Raw genomic sequence first — 13,816 nt, 5'->3', positions numbered from 1 at the left:
AAATCAGTTGAATTGTACAAATTCTAGGTCACATTAATGGTGGAAAAAGTTTTTAAATGATTTATCTTGGTCAAAATTCTTTTACAACACAAAAACCTGGCATTTGAACAAGAATGTGTATACTCTTTATATCCACTCCAGCCTTGTTCCTGTTTTCGTAATCTGCCTGGTGAGCCGACAGTATTGTGCTGTTTAACAAGTACAAACAATATATACCATTTCTTGCTGAATTTGGATCTTTTAGAATGAGTGAGATGATTCAGGCGGCACTGGTGAGCACGTCTGCCTCACAGTTCCAAGGACCCGGGTTCAAATCCGGGTCCTCCGGTTTCCTCCCACATCTCAAAAACATGCATGGAAGGTCAACTGAAGACTCTAAATTGCCCTTAGGTGTGAATGTGAGTGCGACTGGTTGTTTGCTTATATGTGCCCTGCAATTGGCTGGCGACCAGTTCAGGGTGTACCCCACCTCTCGCCCAGAGTCAGCTGGGATAAGCTCCAGCAAAGCCCGCGACCCTAGTGAGGAGTAGCGGTACGGAAGATGAATGAATGAATGATATTATTTAGGAATATCTGAATTTGCACATTCATATTTTATTTAGTTATTTTTATTTTATATTACATTTCTGCTCTGATTTTTTTTTTTAAAAGCAGAAGTTACTCACTAGTGACTCAGTACTTCAGTAGTTTTTTCACTGAGTACTTTCTTACTCTTACTCAAGTAATTATTTGGAGGTCTACTTTTTACTTTTACTTGAGCCATATTATTTTAAAGTAACAGTGCTCTTACTTGAGTACAATATTTGGCCACTCTATCCACCTCTGGCTGCATTATATGCAAATTATCTTTGTTTTCCCATTTGGGTGACTTCTGAAGCAACATTTGCCACTGAGCACACCAGTCAGTCTCCTCACTTATCTTTGCACTGGCACAACCATTGGCCTGATCACTGACCTTATAGCAACCTTCACCGCATTTTAGATATCCATCCGCGGTTAAGGTAAAGGAGCGTATGTGGTCAAAATAAATTATGTGAGTAATCCATCCATCCATCCATCCATTTTCTGAGCCGCTTCTCCTCACTAGGGTCGCGGGGGTGCTGGAGCCTATCCCAGCTGTCATCGGGCAGGAGGCGGGGTACACCCTGAACTGGTTGCCAGCCAATCGCAGGGCACATAGGAACAAACAACCATTCGCACTCACAGTCATGCCTACGGGCAATTTAGAGTCTCCAATTCATGCATGTTTTTGGGATGTGGGAGGAAACCGGAGTGCCCGGAGAAAACCCACGCAGGCACGGGGAGAACATGCAAACTCCACACAGGCGGGGACGGGGATTGAACCCCGCACCTCAGAACTGTGAGGCTGACGCTCTAACCAGTCGGCCACCGTGCCGCCAATTATGTGAGTAATCTTAGTTAATACATGAGTAATGCTATCATTTTGGGGCAGGATTAATGCTTCAACTTTGACAGCCCCATATAAAAGTTACAAAATGCTAATTTTTGGAGAGAAATTTGGGGGGGTAAAATGGGGATATTTATTTATTTTTTATTCGAAAATAGGGTGTATAAATATAACCATTGGAAAGTGTTTCAGAACAATCTTGTATGAAAATTAAAAAAACATCTGAAATTTACACTTTAAAAAGAAATAAAAGAAAAAAGGCGTTTAAAACAATTGGAAAATGTTTTTGAACAATTTTGGAAATAAACCAAAAAAGCAAATGTTTCTGTAAATTTTGGGATTGAAAAGTAAAATAAATATCATATGTTTAAGAAAGTTTAGGAAAATGTTTGCATAAAAATTAAGAAAAAAAATCCTAGAAATTGTTTCACAAAAAGAAATGAATGAATTGTAGATTTGCTTAGCTGTCAATAGCTATTATTTGGTACTTATCAGTTCATAATGGCACTTACTAGGAATCCACTCAGATTGATGTGATGTCATCCTATTTTGGTTTTCTATATATTTTACTAAAAAGCAAAAAAATCTGAAATGTTCAATTGTTTTAATATGAATCTAATTTTAATACTTGTTTTTCTATAAAAAGAAAAAAATGAAAATTGTTCAGAAAGTTTTTGTATAACAATAAAAAAATAAATGAAAAAGAAATATACATAAAGTTGCTATATGTCATTCATCTTATTTACTTTATTACCTCAACCACGTCTGAAGGGCTTCATTCACATGTAATGTTATTACGTTTATGTTTTTGCATTGTTTGTTTGTTGAAGGGAACAGGGTGGAAGCTGTCTACTGTGGCGACAAGAAGAACAGCAGCAGAAGGCCAGTTTATGTCTGACTTTGCACGGCCTCAGCCTCTACAGCCACGAAATGTCTATATTTGGTCATTTCTTCTATGGAGGCTCACGCTGCAATTCATTCCTTTGTGGTTCCTAATAGTAGGCTGCTGGCCAGTGAACGCCATCCGTCGTTGCACTGTGCTGACTGTCTGCTGTGTGCTGCTGCTCTGACCAGCAGCAAAGATTGGGAAGGAATGAAAACATCCAGGTTTCTGTCTGTGCGCTGTGACTCCAAGAAAATGCAGTTGAAAGTATGCACACACAAACAAAGTGGGTTAATAATCCAGTATTATATTACTATTATTACCAGTCTTCACTATAATTGTAACACCCAAGTGTCAAAATGTAATTTGTAAAGGCATTACATGACTTATATTCATAAACCTTGTCATTTATTAATACCTAGTACTTCAGGGGTGTCAAACTCATTTTTGTCACGGGCCACATCGTAGTTATGGCTGCCCTCTGAGGGCCGTTATGACTGTGAGCCCATATAAAGGAATTATCACCTCATATAATTACACGACAAATTGATGAATAACTACTTTTAAAATCAGAAGCCTATAAAAAAAATGTAACTAGTACATTTTCTTTTTCTTTTGGATTGGTGACAAAAAATGCTTGCGATATCTCAACGTTATTACAATAGAACACAATTAGCAATTTTGATTTGCTTTCGCGGGCCACATAAAATGATGTGGCAGGCCAGATCAGGCCCCCGGGCCACCAGTTTGACACCAGTGTAGTACGTGGTCCAAAAAAAAAAACCTTCACATTTAAATAGAGATAGGCAGCACGGTGACCGACTGGTTAGCACATCTGCCTCACAGTTCTGAGCACCCGGATTCAAATGGAGTGGAATTTACATGTTCTCCCCGTGCCTGCGTGGGTTTTTAAAAAAATAAATAAAATAAATCATGGTAGGTTAATTGGATACTCTAAATTGCCCGTAGGTGTGAATGTGAGTGCGAATGGTTGTTTGTTTATATGTGCCCTGTGATTGGCTGGCGACCAGTTACATAGCAGTAACAATAATAATAATAAAATAATATAAATTTAATTGTCAGTGTATTTGTGTTATATTCATAATAATAATAATAATAACAATAATAATAATAATTTACAGAACTGTATAGTATAAACATTTTAGTTCAATTTCATTTTTTAATCAATAAATAGGGAAATACTATATATCTAATAAATAACATGCCAATAATTATATAATTTGAATGACTGATGACTGATATCGCTTTAAATTCAAATGTATTTATTTTTTTTCAATGAGAAACTAAATACAAACAAAATAATGGACACGGTAAAAATATTTGTAAAATACTAATTAACTTTTAAAAAGTTTCATTAGCGCTGAGAATTAATTTTTATGATTTATGGCGTGCCCTGCGATTGGCTGGCGACCAGTCCAGGGTGTGCACCGACTCTCGCCCAAAGATAGCTGGGATAGGCACGCCCACGACCCTAGTGAGGAGAAGCAGCTCAGAAAATGGATGGATGGATGTCACTGATTGTGAATTTTCCCACCATTGTTTGTGCACCTGAAGGCGCCATTTAACGCCTCACGTTTGCGTCATTACGTCAGAGGGAGCAGCAGAAGAACAAAATGGAGGAATATGCCAGAGAGCCGTGGTGAGTCCATTGGGCCAAAAATAATCACGTTATTGCAGCGTTTTCTTATAGCGCATTGCGTCACTGCATACGTAAGAAGTTACTCAGATGGAAATTGTGTGATTTTTATTTGAGTTGTATTTTTCACTGTTTCCCACGGGACTCAGCAGAAACCGGCTCGTTTCCCCCTTTTAGCTTGGATGCTAAATTGCCGTCAGATTACGTTAGCCACACGACATCGAGGCTAAAAGCACGTTGTTGTGACCTTGCGGACTTGCTTATTCACACCACTATGTCATCACGCCATTTTTCACTAATCTCGCTCAGTGTTATGTCACAAACTGGAATACGGAAAATTTGATACATTGAGCGCTTATATTGACGTTTTTCGACCGGTGGAGGACGTGTTAGCTGTAGCTATTTGATAAGCTAACTACCTGTGACGAGGGGACCTGATTGCACAGCATGACAAAAGTTGTCAGTCACGTTTTAATCACTATTTAACAGATGTGGGGGCAAGTACGTAAGTGCAAGTTTGAATCTTCAAGTTGTCCCACGTTACTGTGGCAAATACCAAGCAAGTCAAGTAGTGTACCTAATCAATGGAAAGCAAGTCAAATCATTGCTTGGTTTAAGCAAGTCATAAGTCTGGTTATACAAGCTTGCGCAATCACCGCATATATTCGCACATTAGCCACTTTCCCTGTGCATACAAAGTCCTTGAATACAAAATGGATTATGAATGTGTGTATGTGCCCTTTCTAAAACAAAACAAATGGCACATTACCTTGAAAATCGAGATTTTTTTTTAATACGTAAACAGGCAAAGCTTGTCATCGCATCTCTCAAAATTGGTGACTTAAGTCGGACGCGGGTCAAATAATGAGATTCGAGTCCCCTACCTCTGGTATTTAGTGTTGAAACAACCAAAAATGTTTCCACCTTTTTAAGCAGCTACATTCAAGTGACATCGCATCGATGGAAGACGTGACTTAGGATATAATTGTCTTGCAATATTCCATGTTGACAGCCAAAACATGCTACTTGTGTTTGTGAATAGATATTGATCTTTATTCAGTGAACCCTAACCATTGACAGAAATTATTTGCAAAATAATTGCCGCCTTCCCTAAAAATGTTGAACAACATTTCAAACTCACCGTACAAAATTACTTGGTTAAGGCATTGGCAATGCCATGTACATGCACATGAGGTGAAGACTCTCTAACTTCCACTAACAACCCAAGCTAAAGTTAGCTCCTCCCTGACATATGAATCTCGTCTCTGTCGAGATGGATGGCCTCAACATACTTCCTTGACACTTCTTACGGTACTCTCCTATTTAGACAGGGCTTTAGCAGGTTTTTATGACATTTAAGAGCGTTTCAAAAAGAGGACAAAAAAACGCAAATAGGTGAGTTTTTCAGCGAATAGCTAGGAAAAGGTTCCACAAGTGGTACAGATGATGGATGGATGGGTTGATGGAGGAGGTGAGTTTGTGAATATTGAAGTATGGGGGGGATTGCCATACTCCTATTATTTAAATACATATACATGTATATTTTAAATACAAACTACACTTTGTCTTTAGTTGGGCACTGACTGTACCTTAGGTGGTGCACCTAGCTATGAGCAGCTGATCAGCTGTTAACCTCCCACACTGCCAGCAGTGATCCGAAGCTTTCGCTGCATCATATTGAGACGTTTACTGCACTGCTTGGCATCAACCCCACAAGGGGCCTAACCTGGCCTGTCGGAATGCTACCGGAATCTTCCATCATGCTGCTCTTCACTGTCAAGCCAGCCAGCCAGCCATCTAACGCTAGCTACTCCTCTGCTAACGTGGCGCCTTGGAAGGAGCAGGGCATTTGTGCGGCATTTTTGGGTGTTACAGAAACAGCACAAAAATATGCAGATAGGTGCGTTTTCCAACTAATGGTTTATGTTCGACGGAAAAAATGTGGAAATTGGTGAATTTGCGAATTAAGGCTGCAGTGATGGAATAATTTTAGAATCGAGTGTTCTGTCGTATTCAGATGAAAATGGATTTTATATTATTAAACACAATAACATGCACATGTGAGATGCAGGTATTATTTTTGTCCACTTAGGCTCACCATCCTCACGTTCCACACGATAAAATTTGTGACTTTGAGTGTGTATGGCTTTAAAGCGCGGGACCTAGCCTGGTGAGTGACATGGCCATCAGCGAATGAGAGTGTAGAGTAGGCTGGCTTATTTCTAAACTGAATTGTGCGTGCGACTGCAGTAACGTTGGTCCTTGTGGAAAAATGATCCCTGCAAAGCTTTGAGGCAGAGATTTTAAATTATTATTGTTTTTTTGTAATAGAATTATTCAAGTTGTTTGAATAATCATTGCAGCCCTATGGAATCGGTGATGGTTTACTATATATGGAAATGAAATCCTTTCTAAATGTTTTCAGTCCTTGGAGGATTGTGGACGACTGTGGGGGTGCGTTCACCATGGGGGCCATTGGCGGTGGAATATTCCAAGCAGTGAAAGGTTTCAGGAATGCACCTTCGGTAAGACCAGTCACAACACTGTACACAATATCATGATGGCAAGCTATTAACTTTCACTCTTCATAGCTGTTACACTGAAATAATCATCACATGAGCGTCATAGGCATTGCTTGGTGGGATATACCGTCATTCTCGAATAGTGCCCTCCACTCTAGTTAATCTTAAATTGATTTAAAATGATTCCAAGGGGTTTTAATAACTTGTCTGTGACATGCTTTCTTTAAAATACCCCAAGGATAAAGAGTTATAGCCAGTTTACAGTGAACAACTGTATACCCTTACCCATATGGGGGGAAGCAAGCTCACTTATAGACAATAAAAGCATCTTCACATGTGGAGGCAGCACTTCATACTGGGTTTATTTTGAATAATTGACTTATCTATTTTATTTTTTTAGATAAATCGGATAAAAAAACACTTTGATTTCCATTCCTATATTCAAAAACAGGACAGTATTTCAAATTGACAGTGTAGCAAATACTCAAACATAAAATGATTATAATTCATTGACTGGTTTGGGCGTAACATAGAGAAAACAAGCAAGAATGTTGATCATTGTTTTCCAAAGTAAGAGCCGATGTTTGCAAATGTCTTTTCTTGGTTAAACTCAAACATAATCAGTCTGCTTTCATGGAGGACTATAGAAATCTGAAAATATTTACTGTTGAGAGGCTGCAATTCAAGGATTTGGACAAGTTTCTGTTAAACAAGGTTTGTTAACAACTAATTGATTATCTAAATACTTGTCGATTAAGCAAATAATTGTTGTACCTCTATACACTACACTGTGTGCATGTGGCGCATGGATTAAAAAAAAACCCAACAAATGCACCCCGCCACTGCATCAACAATTGCAGCAACATAACCATACAATCACGTTTAACAGAAGCTAACACAGGTAATACCAGTCCGGGCATCCTACAAAAGTAAATGCAGCTCTGCTTACCTTTTGGCTTTGACATGGCAGCAGGGGAATCTGGGTGTCTCTGTATGATAGTGTTTCAGACCGTGTAGTCCAGCGACCGGAGTCTGGGCATTGCATGAAAGTGTCTCTTGATCTTCCCCCAGTGTAGGCTCCAAATCATGAGCAGAAAAACTCTCCATAAGGCTGGGGTTATATAAATTAGCCAGCTTGTGACATCACAATGCGACACAATTTGGAACGGGTCACTCACAGACACATCAGAAATTGGTAGATCACGAATGATGTGCTGTTTTTTTCCCCACACTTGATGAGTGGACAGACACTCCACATGTACACAAGTCTTTAAAAAGTAAATTTTTCCATGTGTCCCCTTAAAGTTTCTCCTTTAAGAGCGCTAAAGCGTTTTTATTGTCACTGTGTTCTGCAGGGAATGAGTCACAGAATGAGAGGCAGCATGACAGCTATCAAGACCAGAGCACCACAGCTTGGAGGCAAGGTTTTTTTTCTTGCGTTTTTTTTTAAATATAGGGCCCGGCTGTTTAATCGGTCAGCCAATTATGTCGCTAATCATAATTGGCCAGAGTTTTACCAATTAAAAAGATATATTGTTACTTTCACATGAATCAGTAAATGCTGTTCAGTGTTGGCGTGACTTAGACTCGTGTCCTTGCGCCATTTGTCCAGTTGATGGAGCTCTGACACCATTCGATCCAATAAGGATCTTTGATGAGACTGGCGTGTTGTCCCAGTTATGGCGTGGCCCGTGTGCGCCGGGTTACGTTCGTGCTGCAGAATCACTTAACATGATATTGCTTTTACAGTCAAATCTTCTGCTTCTCACCGTCAGCAACAAATGGAGAGGGAGAACAGTGTATAACACGTTCTTAAATCCACCATGTATAACGGGAAAGTTTTGTGTATGTTTCACCGCTTGTGGACAAACACATTTCTGACGGGAAACTTTGTTTGCGGGAAACTTTTAAAACCAAATAAGAAAAAGATAGGCTCCCATTTCAGTTCAAGTCTCTTTCTGTATATCACATATTTAAAATGTAACTCTGTCAAAGATGACGTGTTGACATCTGAGAAAGGTGTCGCTGTTTTATATTTTGAAGTCATGGCAAAGAAAATAATGGAGTAGAAGAGATGTGATTCAATGTAAAAGGGCATCTGTTTTGCCAGTAACTTCACTCATTATGTTGCTCAAATAATGCGTACATTTATGGCCTAAATCTAAATATACATTCATCAGTTAATGCTTTTGTTGTGATGTTTTTGTGCTGGAAAATTCCTCTCTGTTGTAAACTTAAATAAATAATAAAGGACACAGTATAGAATAACAGTCACATGTTCTTCTTGTAATCAATTGTTTTGTTGTAAAGGGACCAAAAATAAGTTATTTTATTCATTGTATTTTTTTTTTTTAAATTAATCAGCCGATAAATCGGTTATCGGATTTTTATGTGCCAAATATTGGAATCGGCCTCCAAAAATCCATGTCAGTCAGGCATCTACGGCCGACGTAAACATCTTGTTTGTGTGGTCTGCAGGCAGCTTCGCAGTGTGGGGAGGACTCTTCTCCATGATCGACTGCGGCCTGGTAAAGGTGCGTGGGAAGGAGGACCCCTGGAACTCCATCACGAGCGGCGCCATGACGGGAGCCATCCTCGCTGCCAGAAGTCAGTCACAAACTTTTTTTAAAATGATATGACTGAAGTTGGCCTTAACACACACACACACACACACGTGGTCATGCCATTAACTATCTCTCTGCGCAGATGGGCCAGTGGCCATGGTGGGCTCTGCGGCCATGGGGGGCATCTTGCTGGCCTTGATAGAGGGCGCCGGGATCATGCTATCTCGATTTGCTTCGTCACAATTCCCCACAGGTAAGTTCGTGCGCCATTTATTTTATTGTGAAATCATTTTTGTTTTTTCTTTTTTAAATTATCTTATGTTTATGGTATAGCGGTATCAAGACTTGACACCGATCTGATTGGCCTGATCAATATCGGCCGATAATTAGTATTTTATGCTGCTCGGTCGATCGGCTTTAATGTCATTCGCCGAGCCGGTCAATGACGTCATTGCTCTGGAAAAGACATTTACTCTGCGTCGCCATTGTGTACAGTATATTTGAATCCAAAAGTTAGTTTATTTTTAGCCTTGTCGCGTGTCTTTTGACGCAGTACTATAAATATCTGACCACCAATAAAGTTATTTAAAAACAACATGCCGGCGGTGTGGGACTGACAACACGTTTGAGACAGACAACATGTAATGCCTGGATCAGACTGCCAGATATATTTGCTCTTTCACGATTGCACTATGTCAGACTTCTGCAATAAAATCTTGTATTCCGATACCACCGCATCCCGTTTTTTACAACCACTGGGCTTCATCTTGTCAACTCAAACACGACCGGATGCACTCGTTGCCATGGCGATGACAGCAATAATTGATCACGGCGTGTGTTTAGAAGAACAAAATGGGGAAAAGCGTGTGTTGGTGGTCACCGGTGCTCAGGGGAGGGCTTTTGTTTAAGGCTTGAGGTATGTTCACATACTTTTAATACGATACGGCTCGCAAGCAGGCAACAAAACGTTATGTAGCCTAGCAAGCTAGTGCTAGTACTAACAGTTGTAAGCGAATGTGCAGGCGTTCTGTTGAATCATGCTCTAAAGTTTTGGTGTATCTTATTATTTTTGGATTTATATTTCTTGTCATTTTTTCCATAATTATTTGCATATTCAATTTCCTGTTTGTTGCGTTTTTTTTTTCTTCAAAACAAAAAATTCTTCCCATCCCAAAAAGAAAAATCAGTTGATGGGCTGACACTGTACATATAACTTCACCCATTTGTTTTTAATATTCATGGTTCCTAAGGGTGTGTTTTTTTAGACTTATTTAATTCCTTTCTTTTTCCTTTATTTGTCATAGAGAGACAGTGTTTATGAATGTACACTTTAGGAATAAAATGTAAATGCACCCAATTCTAGCCAAAAGGCTCATTTCAATTGTTGTCCCCCTACCAGAAGTAGCATGGCAATGAGACCTGTTATCTAAAAGCAACAAGTTACAGAAAAAACAAAAAAGAAATACACGTACCCTGTTTAAAAAACAGTAACATTACACATTAATTTATAACTAACTTCCATGTAATTACAACATAGACAACAAACATCTGGATTTGCGTGTACGTGTGTTTCAGGTCCTCAGTTTGCAGAGGAGCCAGCCCCCACCCCCATGCCTGCCGCCCCCTTTGGAGACTACCGACAATATCAGTGAGAGGATCAGTCACCTCTCGCCCTTCTTTGGCCTTTTTTTTTTTCTGGAGTTAAAAAGTGGAAATGGAGATGACATGCACATACCTAACCATAGAGACAACTACACCCCCTCACCACCACCACATGATGAACTGAGACTGCACAGTGACATCTTCATTTTCATACAGAATACACACAGGTGGTTGTTGTTTTTATACATGCAGTGGAACCTCCAAAAGGGGAACACACAAAGACAAACGTATCCCTTTTTGGGGACTTTTTTTTTTACATACACAACAAATGATCTGGCCCATTTGTCCCGTTTTAAAAATCCATTGTCTATTAAGCACTAAAGTCCACTCACCCCCTGTGCTAATCAATAGCCACTATGCTATTTACATTATATCTGCCTGTTGTAAATTTTGTGAATTGTATTGCTCCTGTTGTATTGAGCAGCCAGACGCTTTCTGATCCATTATATGTGGTGAAATGGAAGCCACAGAAAATAAACAAATGTGGCAAGCTTTTGGTGCTAGGCTTTAGCCCCAAAAATCAATTGGAGGAAAAATAATGGTATTAAAATAATAAGGGACATAATTTGTGTATGGAATGTAGTGAGCAGCGAGACACATCCCTATGTCACGGGAAGTTCCATTACTGGTTCTATATTTACCAATGGTTTCCACAGGTTTTGTTTGACTTTTGAGGCACATTTTTCCACAAAATGTTGGTCTAACTCGCGTTCATATTTGGAGGCTCCGCTGTATTGTGATTTCTGCTGTTTTAGGTGTTGTTTTGTCATAAATATCCGTAGCCCAGTTGCTGCAGATTAAGGCCAGGTGATCTGGTTGAGTGTTGAATGCGGCGAAAAACCACACAGTGTGGTTAACTAATGTTAATACTTTAGTGTACTGTATATACATTTAAAGGCTCTCCCTTGTATTTGCTCATTTGCCTTAAATTGAACACATGCTCGAGCTTGCTGGGGGCCTCTTAGTCCAGTTGGTTTCATGGGGATGTATTTATTTTTACAATGTAAACAGGCAACAAAGTGTTTTATGCAGAGGATCTTTTTGCATTCAAAACACAAAAGAGACGTGTGGGGGAAGGCATAATCGCAAAAGGCACTGCGATTGAATGGAGGAACTCATGCAACGGGTCGTTACATCATGTATTCAATCCATATGAGAGATTGTATTATAAGACAATAAACTGAAATGTGTTTTAATGTGTGTTTTTCTGCAGTATGGTAAGGACAAAGGTTCCCTCCAAATTCCTCCTGTGAGTGGAAGATGACGTAATTGAAATTGACCACGAGAGGGCAGCCGTCGCAAACAAAACTTTTGCATGGAGTCTTTGTTTTACGGAGAATTTGTACTTAAGTCAGAGCAAATCGTATTCTATCACTAACCTACGCTAAAGCAGTACTGAAGTCGTAATTCCAGTAAATGAATGCCTTCAAAACACTTTTGTAGGCTATAAGTATAAAACAATCAAATGGAAAAACGACATGTACGCCAGTAACTGATTATGCCTCCTGGAACCGAACTGTTTTATTCAAACACCGTACAGTACACAGATTGACAATGTGACAAGATTTCCCAAAAATGATACTCTGTCAAACTGCCGAGTATGATTGAAATGCCTACTTCAACCTGAGTACAAAATTTTTAAAATTGGATGATGGGTTCCTGAAAAATTTAGTTTTTGTGTCTGAAAAAAAAAAAGCCTTTTTGGGGACAATTTTGTGCTATATGGCCTCAATATATAATGGCCGACATTTTCTGGTCAAAAAATAACACCGTATCGGAGTAAAACTTTATAGCTTCATTATTTTTCAACATATCGTCTCAACCATTTGGTTTCATCCGCCACGCCATGAACCCCTTCTCTGATTGTCAAACAAGTTTCAGTTAGAAGTCCACCAGTAAGATCGCACGGGAAGCAATTCCGAGGCTTTCTCCAAGTCGACTCATCAAAATTACTGTGATGTTTCAAACCGTGTCATTTGCCCTAAAAAATATTTCCTCCTGAATTTATTTGTCATGGCGGATTTTAGAGGGGCGGCGCGGTAGCAGAGTTAGCCGAGATAGGCACCAGCAGGCCCGCGACCCTAGCGAGGATAAGCATGGATGGATTTTGGAGGTGTTTACGTTGCTGTGGAGGTGCATGCACACACACGACTGAACCACAGCATGAGGAAATTGATCATCATAATGTATGTTTGTATTGTTTTGGTGGAGTTACTCCCTTCAAGTCGACTTTTTAGCATGTGAAACATATGCTCAATAGGGTTGAATTCTGGGAATTTGGACTTGTATATACCAGTACTGTATATATCAGTAACCTACGCTAATGCAGTAATAGTCATGATTACAGTAATATTTGCATGGAAATTACTGCTGTGTAGGTAGTTCATTGCGGTCCCTTTGTAACCTCGAAAACAGGGAGTGTTGTAAATCGAGAGGATCGTCTGTAGTTTTCCTTGTAAAAAAAACAGGAAAGCAACATTAGACTTCAACTTCACATCGTGATGATTTGAGGTCTATGGGCTACCCCAGACTTCTGGAGTTGGTTAATAAATTATATATGTATAAAAATACTTGGTCTTCTTTCACCCACTTCCTTTTTTGTCCCACTGTGAGGACTGCTGACTGATTTCACAATAAGGAAAATACTTAAATGTGTCATAGCGGCTTGAGAGCAACTTTATGTGTCATATGGAGACTTCTTGACTATTTCCCCTAAAACAAACTAATTCCCCCTCACAGCATCTGACTTGCAAAAAGCAAATGCCCAGCAAATGCTGGGTTTTATGTAACTAGCAGTGGAAACAGTCAACCACAGAAATGCAACATTATAACAAGCTGGACATTTTTTTCCATTTTAGTTTTTATTTGAACGAAACAACAGATTTGGATGGACTCAATCATTATTGCATTTGTAATAATGTTAACTAAAAGACGCAAAGAAAAAAAAAAAAGTAATAATATTAAAACAAGTAAATATATCATAATTACACATAAATGAGAAAAAGTTACAAATAAAGAAAATAAATGTACATCTAACAGCTATGATTATAATCTAAAAATAATAAATACAATAGTTTCATTAAATAACAGTTTGACATAAATTAAATGAGGAAAAATAAA

General features: G+C 39.1%; 1 protein-coding gene across 1 annotated transcript; it reads left to right on the top strand.

Annotated features, from left to right (window-relative positions):
• The first annotated feature begins 3,810 nt into the window (after positions 1–3,810).
• timm17a (translocase of inner mitochondrial membrane 17 homolog A (yeast)) lies at positions 3,811–11,892 on the top strand. The gene is made up of 6 exons (XM_061785657.1): positions 3,811–3,951; positions 6,374–6,473; positions 7,826–7,889; positions 8,949–9,077; positions 9,177–9,287; positions 10,610–11,892. The coding sequence occupies exons 1-6, from the start codon at positions 3,926–3,928 to the stop codon at positions 10,684–10,686; spliced, it is 507 nt and encodes a 168-aa protein (XP_061641641.1). The 5' UTR covers positions 3,811–3,925; the 3' UTR covers positions 10,687–11,892.
• Positions 11,893–13,816: the final 1,924 nt, after the last annotated feature.

This window comes from Phyllopteryx taeniolatus, chromosome 9 (genome assembly GCF_024500385.1).
Source record: "Phyllopteryx taeniolatus isolate TA_2022b chromosome 9, UOR_Ptae_1.2, whole genome shotgun sequence".
Taxonomy (NCBI): Eukaryota; Metazoa; Chordata; class Actinopteri; order Syngnathiformes; family Syngnathidae; genus Phyllopteryx; species Phyllopteryx taeniolatus.
Note: the sequence above shows the minus strand (reverse complement) of the source record. Positions and strands in the feature narration are given on the sequence as shown.